Raw genomic sequence first — 10,375 nt, 5'->3', positions numbered from 1 at the left:
TAATGTAGTGGAAGTATCTTATTGTACCTTGATTCTTTTACTTTTGCAATAACAGATCTGATACTTATGGTTTCACATTTTGATTAGTTCCATATAATCGCTTATCTGTTTCATATCTATAAAAATTTAAGGCAATAATATAATTTCATTAAATTCTCAGAACGTATCCAAACTGAACTTCGTTTTCTCTCTTTGTTGACGTATAACATATATTATGATGATAATGACAGCCGAAACGCAAAAAGGAACAATACACACCTTTTTCTCGCTCTGTGACACAGGGTGGTCAAAAAATATAAGATATCAAGCAAACAATTATTATGTTACATTAATAACCCACCCCTCTCCCATGTTGTGGCAGTATTTATAAAAAAAAGACAAGCATTTAATGCCTACGTTTATAATTAAAACAAAGTGTCACAATAAAAAATCAAGCGATTCGTCGAAAAAATGAAAATAAAATTCATATAGAATATAGACCACCCAATTCACGGAGACGATTGGACGCGCTCTGCTCACTTATATACAGATACTTATTAAAGTGTATGTACACCGAACGAATTAGAAACAAACAGCGAATATAAAAATTTTCGTTACAGAAGAAAAAATACATACGCTAAAGCGGATGGAAACAACATGTTTCGATAGTATTTAATTCACGTCCGATTAAAACGGTGAAAGAAACTTTAAATATATGTGATTTCACGTCTGCTGTTCATTCGTCGTTCGCTCAGTATATACGCACTTTTTTTTCGAATACTCTAGAGTTTTATAATTTATGCTTACTCTGTACATATACAACCGACACTACCGCTAGTGAATTTATTATATACATAATTTGGCGGTTTTTGTTTGAAAATATTTAAAAATTCTTACGCCACACGCAATATGATTAGCTAGACCTATACTCGACTGTTGTATGCTTTTTATTTCGTCAATAATGTCATATAAATGGAAGAAGTTTCGGTCAGCTTTCGCTTTCGTTTATACGAAAAGAAAAAAAAAATTATATAAATAGATTGAGAGTTCCGCCTATTATCTCTCATGAAAATAATAACTGATCGTCGCGAGTGTTCATAAATAATTCACGCTTCGAACGGATTATAATATCATTTCTACCATTGCGCTTCTTCCTTAGATCTTACCTTATCCTCCTTCTTGAGGTACAATCGTTGATATTCTTCCTGATAAGTAATGTACGATGTGTTGTTCGATTTACCAGGTTTTTGAGTAGTACCACCGACCGGCGAATTACTTGGAGAATATTTCATTTCTTGTAACTCCTGTAATTCCTTTAACGATCTCATTACCATCTGGACATCCTTCTCCTGTTCTGTCGGTTGTACCATATTTCCTAAAGTATCATCTGTAATAAAACCGTCTTTCCGTTTATCCGTTAATCCTCGCGGCGAAGAATCATCATTTATGATCTGGCTGAGGTAATTAGTCGCAGCGATTGTTTCCTCATTTTGCCTCTGTTCCTGTTCCTCCTTAGAAAGGGTCGTTTGCTGTGGCATAGGCACTACATCTTGGCTAATAGGCCCTATCTCAATAATCTTCTGATCCTTTTTCCTTTTCTTTGGGTCATGTGACGACGATTTGTGCTTAACCTCCACACATCGCTCCCTTCTCTTGTCCTTCTTGTCAGTCTTATTGACCATTGTGTCGACATCTTTCTCGTCTAATCTCTTGTCGCATTTAAGGTCAGCATTCTCCTGCAGGAACCTGTGTTTCAATACCTGTGCTGACGAATAGGAATCTTGTCTATACACGGAATGATGTCCAGTTTGAGAAATTTCGTTTGGTTTAGAATGACTCACAGGTTCCGGACACGCTGTAATGGAAACTACATCCTTCTTCGTTTCAGTTGTCTTTGCTGATGACTTGTGATAATCATTAACAGGTGTGATAGACAGAGAGCTGCTGGTTAGATCCATGAGATTAAATTTCTCAACGTGACTCTTAGCTGGCTTTTGAGCCATTAACTGTGCTGTAGGTACGACAGAAATTTTACCAACTGAATTATTGACGGTGACAACAGCACTTTCCTGTTGTTGACTTGCATTATTCTCTATATGCTTATCTTTATGTTTATTACTATGTTGCTTCTTATCGGCACTGATATCGTTAGACTTTGCTGTTGTTTGACTTGAAAGGTTCGTTGAATTTTCACCACTAATTTGAATTTTGGATACAATTGTCTTTTCGCTTTCTTGAGACAAAACATTATTCGCGTTTGCCGTATCATTCTTTGCAACAGAATTGCAAATTTGAATATTTCCAGAAGTGGCAATATTGTTTGCATTGGCCATTTCTTTTGATTTTTTCAATTTCTTCTTAATGCTAAAATCATATTGGTTTATTGATATAAAGTAACAAAAATACCGACATCAAAGGATTACATAAATATTAGGAAGAAGCCAAGCTGTGTGTGTAATGACAAAAAAAAAGCGCAAAATATTTAATGTGTACATTTTAATGGTAAATAAATAAATAAATAAATATAATAATAAAATCAAAATTGTGTGTATGCTGAATATAAATAAATACAAACAAATCATTTGAGCGATTTTTGCTGTACAAGAAATTAAAGAAGCTTCAAAAAACAATTTAGTATTAACATTAAATATTTGCATACGAGTCAATCTCATAGTCTACAAATGCATTAAATTGAATATGCAATCTTGCAGAATACGATTTTTTCTAGGAATCCGTTAATGAGTGAAGAAGTAGAAATTCAGTATTAACCCACTACAATCACCTAAAACATACAATGATCAAATGATGAAGCGACCAACTAACTACTTGATATCATGTGAGGAAAACGTGCCAGATCTCTGGATTTTCGCTTCCGATCGCGAAATTTACAAAGAAATTAGTAAAATCATTCTTCAGGAATCTTACTTTTTAGGTATGCATACATATTCCTTTCACCTTTGTGAAAATGAAAGAAACTACAATAGGATAATTTCATGCGCAAAGCAAAGCACAAATAGCGAAAGTCTTTTTATCACACTTAGAGAGAGAGAGAGAGAGAGAGAGAGAGAGCACTTTTATATGCATATATATACATATACATATATATATGCGAAAGTAAACATAATATATTAACAATGTAATGTAGTACTTACACAGGTTCAACAGGACTAGCATATTTTAACAAAGTTTGCAATCGTACACAACCAGTTGGCCACAATGGCAAAACATTTGTATCCATAAAGGTGGCAACAAACGATTCCATACTCTCCTTTCTTGGTCTTAGAATTTTGAAATAATGTCTCCTGGCATTAGCAATTTCAAGGACTAGTTTCCTAAAATTGATAAAATTTATATTTATTATATGTAAATACAAGAGCAACAAAATGTGTGTACACGCATAGGTATATTTTTTGTAACGTACTTGGCTTCATCAGTCCATGGAAATCGTTTACGTGGTATTTTCGGTTTTTCTGTATTTTTAGAGAATCCATCTTCTTCGTCACTACTCTCTGCATTTGCAGGAGATCCTTCAAAGCCCCTGAAATTGATTGATTGATTAATTGCATTCGAACAAAGATAGTATTATGTAAATTCATGATATGATTTGTCGCGATGACAAAGAATAATGATTAGCATTTGTTGTGACAGAATTCCTCGATCTTAATCTTCTTTTTAGTAACATAGTATCAAATCGATCAAATCGCCTAATCGTCGAATTGTGTCCCATGTCAAATGCATAATTTTTTCAATTGATACAAAAGATGATGCTAGTGATAAACTAAACACTGATACTGATGATAAAAAGCCCCGCATCTTCCTCTGCTTTCTCAATAATGTGATGAGAATAATGACTGTTAAGTAATAAAATGTCTTTTCCTCCATAAGCAAACATAATTAATTATATGAATGTTTGATCAATAATTGAGAGAGCAAAAGCATATAAGCATGAATAGATTAAAGAAAAAAGATAAAAGGCAGCAAAAAAAGGAGGAAGATAGAGAGAAAGAGCAGTCGGAAAGGCGAGAATAGAAAGGAGTTCCTCTTACGAGGGGCGCCTTACCAACAGTACCGATATATCTCCCAGTATAATTGAGGACTGAGAAATAAAAAATTACAATAAGTTTATATTTAACAAATTATAAACTGTAGATTTATATGTAGTAATGCTGGAAAATTGAATTTTTTCGCTATTCAATTATATGTCCTAGATTATATTTAAGATTATAACAAATTAATAGTTTATTAATAACAAAACAATCTATCATTAAAGTAAAAAAGTATACATAGTAATTAATGCAAAAATCGGGAATAAAAACTGTAATATATCATTTTTTAAATTCGTTAATCGAATCATTAAATATACATAAGATATAATAAAACTACTCACTTTTCATCAGCAACTTTCTGACACTCCTTCATGTATTTGTCCATAACTGATGGCATGACGTTATCAATGAGAGTTTTTAATCTGCAAAATTAACAAACTTTGTTAAAATCCGAATGTTTAAAGATGTAAGAAATAATTTATTTATTATAAATAAATTTTATATATCGCAGCTTCTTTAAATCCATTTTTTTTTTTTAAACCTGAACCTGTATAAAAAATATACTTATAATAATCTAACTGTATAAAAAAACTTTATAAAAAAAATTAAGTCTTTCTATAAAAAAAAGCTGATTTTAAGTCTGCAAAAAAAAATATATATATATATATACAATTGCAATCTTACTTTTGCATCGGTTCATTCACTCTGTATTCAGCGTCTTTTAAATAAAGTTTCTTAGCCCTACTGAGAAGAGTAATCTTGCTGCAGGGCAAAAAACGTACTAGATGCCCATAAGTTTGTAATCTTATGCTAGGCAAATTCAACATTCGTAGTTTCTTCTCTAAACTGTAATAAAAATAACAAGTCTTAGAATATTTTTCATAATTCGTAATTTTTTAAATTTATATATATGCATATATATACTTACTTAAACAGTACTTCGTTAATCGCGCTATTGAAAAACTTGCTCTTGCTATCTTTGCTATTCTCCGCCTGAACCTTCAATTTATTCACTATTTCTTTTATATCCTCGGGAAGATTTTCGGGCAAAGACGCTTCTTTATTCTCCATCTCTTCTCCATCAGATTCGACGTAAAGACAAACACGAGATTTTCCTGAGTCCATTGTATCACGACTCGAGTCATCTTCGACTCCTCTAGCTGCTGCGTTGACAACGCTTTCTATCGCATCGTCGATGTTGCTGTCTTTACCACACAATCTTTTTAGATCTATCTTCTTCGCATCGTATCCATTACTATTAGATGATTTCTTCTCGAACTTTTTTATATCAAACTTTTTCTCATTTATCTTGCTTTTTTCTAGTTTATCAGGCTTTTTCTTCTCCTCTTGGTCTTCCGAAGCTAAAATCATTAAATTATTTTATACACAATATGTATAAATCGAATATTTTTAATAACTAGAATTAGAACAACATATAATGAGAAATTACCTGTGCCACCTTCAGCATCCGTAGTCTCATTCTTCTCCTTCCGTCTCAAAATATCTAAGTCCTGTTGAGAATTTTGTTGTGCGTCTTGCGTTTGATAATTTGGTGGTTTTTTCCGTTGTTTATTATTTTCGTGGTTACTTTTCTTTTCACTGTTTTCTTCAATTTTCCGTCTCTATAAAAAAACCATTATTTAAAGTGAAATTTGTGAGTAGAAAACTAATGATATCATATATTCCTTGTAATTACTTTTCGCGGATTATCACTAGTAATATCCTCTGTCTCGTCGTCATCCGATGAACTAATAGTTCGCTTGTCTATTCTTTTAGGACTATCTACATCTTCGGTATCTTCCTCGCTGCTTTCGCTACTTTCATCATCGTTACTATTATTGTTGTTGTTATTATTATTATTATTATTATTATGGACTAATGAATGTCTATCGGCTGCTCTGAATTCAAGGGCGCCGCAATTAATGTAGAAACCACCGTGCGCTGTGGTCATTTCTTCGGGTACGATTTCATCATACTGTCGAAAAAAATATTAGCAGAATTATATTTAAATTATTTAAATTAAATATAAATTTATTAAATATAAATAAATTAAATTAAATTAATTTATATTTAAATTATATAAAAAAATTATCTCTTCGAAGTTATATATAAAAAATATATATACTTTAAAAAAATATATTTTACGTACAGCGTCAGTATTGTCGATAAAGGAATCGTTTTCGTCATATCCTGCGCCTAAGTCCACATAATCATCGTATTTGTGTCTTTTTTTCCCCGTAGTAGATGTTCCCTAAAAATCAATAAAAAATCGAATATTAATCGAATTTGCAGATTCGATCAAAATCAATTTTATACACATTAAACGTACATATTTCGCTTCGAATCGTTTTGCCATGTCTCTAAGCTTATCCTCGTCATCCTCATCGAATGGGTCCAGTCCGTTGGTCGCGTTCTCATCCTCATCCTTTTGTTCTCTTCTTCGTTTTTTCTACACATAACAAATAGATCCATTCGTTATCAAGTATACATAGTATTATTACACGCTCGCAAAAACCAGACTCATTATCAGAAATAAATTGCGCGCTCTCGATTCTCTCTGTATCATTTTCACTAATTTATAAAAAAAATTAGATTGAAAAATCAAAGAAAATATTCTAATTATAAGTGCATCTATGTATAAACTTCCATCCCATCTATACTCACACTCGCGATTCACAAACATATATGTATATTTAATAATAATCAAACATGTTTAAACATTTTTTCAACAATCGTTTTTGCTATTTAGGACGCAATAAAACTTCAGTCCACTCTAAGAACATATTTTTTCTCATAGAATTAAATGCATTACTATTGTTTCACGTAAACAAATATATTTTGCACATATCTATCTGTTGATAATTAAGAAATTTTTTGTTTAATAATCTACAATCTACAATAAATTACTGCAAGTCTATATACGAATGCTATAAATAATAAGTTTTATATACATATAAAATAGCTCTCTTAAAAATAAAAGAATTAAACAAGATTGTTTTTGTTTATTTCATCGCGAAAATATAACATCTAAATAATAACACCGAAAATTTAAATGACACACACAACGTTCTTATTTTTTATCAAAACAAGTCTTAATATAATTATTATTGTTGCGATGAATGTTATTTCAATTTGCGAAAATATTATGAAAAGAATAAAAACAGATGAAAATCTCTCGAATACAAGAGAGAAGATAAAAGACAATCCTAAAAAAGAAGACATGAATCGTCTCTGCAAGGGTGCTCGATGTGTTCATCGATACCAGGAGCACATACAGTATCATCCTTACACTTTCACGCTCTTTTGTGCGTGTCACGGTCGCGAACCACCTCTTATAGTTCTCCTGGTTTCCTGATACAGAGACGCTGAATCGAGTGATTGATCTTGCTAACGATGCAATTGTTGATATTTGAGAAACGATTACTTTTAACACGTACATCTCATTCGAATCAACTTTATTAACCGCGTTCGAATTAATTATTCAATCAATCAATGAGATGTATTGCTAATTGTATAATATACCACACTTTCCCTTTTTCTCGCAACATATCGCTTCACAATTATCGGAATTCTTAACAAAAACATAGAACTAACCTGATAACAGGATTTTCGTTTTAATAAATTTTAAAAAATTTAAAGCAGAATTAAATTAAAGAAGAGAGCACGAAGAGCATATCATATTGTAGCGTACCATATGGTCGAGAAATAATAAAAAAAGAAAGAGAAAAAGTTTGATAAAGCAAGCCACGTTCATTAAATTTATATGTGTATGCGAAATTTTGTCAAGATCAGATAAAGACAGAAGAAAATCTATATTGAATTTTCAGTTGCGAATATTTATTCTACATTTAATTGCATGACATAATATTCAGAGTAATTTTAAACGTGGAGATTGGCGAGCAATTTTACATTATAAATTTTCAAAGTACGCGCCTTGTTTTTTCCGAAATTTGATTCGCTCTGGTGATATACACCGCGCTTTCGAAACACGTGCGCGATCAAAACAAAACGACAGACATCGAAATATCATCCAAACATACAATTAAAAATTAGTCACGTCCTTGTGCATTTTTCATTTTTGACATATTTTCTTTATTTTCAATTATGTAATTAATATTTTTGAAATCATCGACATACCTAAATTAAAACACTCGAGAATTTTTCATTTTTACTTTCAGTTTGTTACTTTGCATTGGCAATTCTTAATTGGAAGCTAGTAGAAAACAAATTGTCAAATAACGAGCTGTAAACTACATACAAAGCTACACTTATCGATAAAATAAACAGTACATCCGAAAATTAAACAGAACGAGAAAGATTTCGAAGAAAAAAATTTATTTAATTTCTTGCTTAATCTTATTTTATCAAATATTTCATTTCTTTGCTTATCTTATTTATTCAGTCTACAAAACACAAAATTGATTATAAGTAGACATAATGCTGTTCAATCTAAATCGTGTGCTTTTTATACCTGAATGCTTATCAATCATCAATCATTTGAATACATAATTGAATTACATATTGTCTATGAACATATGTGTACGTATATCCGGGTATTTGGATTCATAGACAATATAATATGTAAATATCGGATGGCTCCACGATATTATCGATATTATTCTATGCATATAAAGAATATCGTTAGCTCGATTATGAGGCTAGAGAAAATGATAGTATAATCTTGTTATTATTCCGGATATGCATATTTATTATATACTCTTTTTTGACAAGAACGAACTTCGGCATCAATTTATATTCAACACTATCGTGAAAAACAACAGATTAGATTAATTTTACTTATACGTATGTAAAGAGAAGACGGAGGGAGGGGAGAATCGCGAAAGTGCGTGACATACGTTTCGAGCGGCGTATTCGATACGTGTCGGCGGTCACGAGTCTCCTCCAGTGCATCGATCTACAATTCAGAAAGGAGAGCCCGCAACACGCTCTCTCTCGCGCGCGCGTGAAATAAGAGACTCCGCGGGACACACACACGTTTACGCCGTGTGTCGCGCGCTATTTCTCTCTCCCTCTCTTTCTCTCTTCCTCTCTCCCGATCTATCTACCTCCTACATGCAACGACCAACGAAAGGGAGTACGTGCCTTGCGAAATAGACCGGCGTAGACGCTACACACAAACGAATAAGGCATCGCCGTCGCCGCCTTGTCTCTTTTCTTTTTCCCCGAGGACAGAGAGGGACAGAGAGGGACAGAGAGGGACAGAGAGAGAGAGAGAGAGAGAGAGATGAAACGCCGGATGGTGTCGTCGCGCAATGGCAACTCTCGTATAGACGTTTTACGAGCAAAAGGGCCGCGTTTTCGCGTGCGAGAGAAAGGCTCATCGTCTTTAACTCGACGAGGCGCAGCACAGCCTCGTGACAGTCTCGTGCATATGTTTGCCCCGTACGCAGCGATGACGTTGACAACGCGCGGATTCCGCGCACGGCAGGGACCGCGAATCGATCAAGGAGCTCGTTTTTCGCCCGTCTCGGCCATCTCGTTCCGACGACGTCTTTACGTCGCGGACGGACGCGAAACGACGAGGAACGAACCAGCACACACATGTCGCGCGAAAGCGAGCCGCGTGACAATCGGCGTCGGCGACGCGCCGAAGCGGCTCGTCGAACGCCGCGCGATTTTCTCGCGCTTTTCGCTCTTTCCCGTGACATCTTTCCCGTCATCAACAGATACACGCGCTCGAAACCTTTTTCTCTCTCTTTCTTTCTCTCCGTATGTTCCGCGTGTCCTGGACTTGACACGTACGGTCTTTTGTTATTTTTTTTCTCCTTTTACCGAGAACTAGTCAATTGCACGGGGAGGAGGGGTCCGTCTCACCTCGGCCGTTTTGATGAGCTGTGCGTAGTTGAACTCGGGGCATGTCTTCTCGTTCGACTCGGGCAGGGTGAGCGTGAAGCGGAAGGAGGGCGCGAGCTGCTTGCCCATATTCCCCTTTTTCTCCTTCTTCGTCGCGTGGCCCAGGGACTCCGGGAACTCCAGGGTCTGCAGGGGTACCCGTTTCGCCTCTGACATTCCTACATTTGCACCGAGCCTAACGCGGATCACGGAAACACTGCGGACACTGCGACCGCGGCAACATGGTACCCTCTCTCACTCTCTCCCGACCTAAACACCGCGCGGACGCTGCCGCTCACACGTCGCCATCTTCGGCTCGACTGTTTTTAGAGTGCGCTACTGACGCACCGCGAAGACGACGCGCATGCGCCGCCCCTCGCTTTGGGCGAATCCCCAACGATATACCTGTGGATGTGTACGTACTTTAGACGTCGTAAATACGTCTGTGCTTCAGGTATGGAGTTGCAAAGGGCTTGAACGTATACGAGATATGCATA

General features: G+C 35.0%; 1 protein-coding gene across 2 annotated transcripts; it reads right to left on the bottom strand.

Annotated features, from left to right (window-relative positions):
- Nucleotides 1–16: 16 nt before the first annotated feature.
- On the bottom strand, nt 17–10,193 carry Yem (yemanuclein). Of its 2 annotated transcripts, XM_083046266.1 has the most exons (12): nt 9,861–10,193; nt 6,355–6,474; nt 6,175–6,276; nt 5,722–6,000; nt 5,476–5,647; nt 4,954–5,386; nt 4,710–4,871; nt 4,367–4,447; nt 4,040–4,075; nt 3,401–3,517; nt 3,132–3,311; nt 17–2,343 (listed from the first exon to the last, which is right to left on the bottom strand). In XM_083046266.1, exons 1-12 carry the CDS (start codon nt 10,053–10,055, stop codon nt 1,116–1,118), a joined length of 3,105 nt encoding a protein of 1,034 aa, XP_082902392.1. In that variant the 5' UTR covers nt 10,056–10,193; the 3' UTR covers nt 17–1,115. The 2 variants fall into 2 exon arrangements, with proteins under 2 accessions (XP_082902392.1, XP_082902393.1); XM_083046267.1 differs by lacking the exon at nt 4,040–4,075.
- Nucleotides 10,194–10,375: the final 182 nt, after the last annotated feature.

The sequence above is a fragment of the Prenolepis imparis genome, unplaced genomic scaffold (assembly GCF_030444845.1).
Source record: "Prenolepis imparis isolate NDT839.2.m4 unplaced genomic scaffold, iyPreImpa1.0 SCAF_9, whole genome shotgun sequence".
NCBI classification, from domain to species: domain Eukaryota; kingdom Metazoa; phylum Arthropoda; class Insecta; order Hymenoptera; family Formicidae; genus Prenolepis; species Prenolepis imparis.
Note: the sequence above shows the minus strand (reverse complement) of the source record. Positions and strands in the feature narration are given on the sequence as shown.

What these genes read in the sequence shown, in the direction of transcription:
- Yem (XM_083046266.1), bottom strand. Translation starts at nt 10,055, where the DNA reads ATGTCAGAGGCGAAACGGGTACCCCTGCAGACCCTGGAGTTCCCGGAG. An exon ending in GGATGCTGAAGGTGGCACAG is followed by an intron (nt 5,387 to 5,475) that starts GTAATTTCTCAT and finishes TAATGATTTTAG; the next exon opens with CTTCGGAAGACCAAGAGGAG. An exon ending in GTGAATGAACCGATGCAAAA is followed by an intron (nt 4,448 to 4,709) that starts GTAAGATTGCAA and finishes TTAATTTTGCAG; the next exon opens with ATTAAAAACTCTCATTGATA.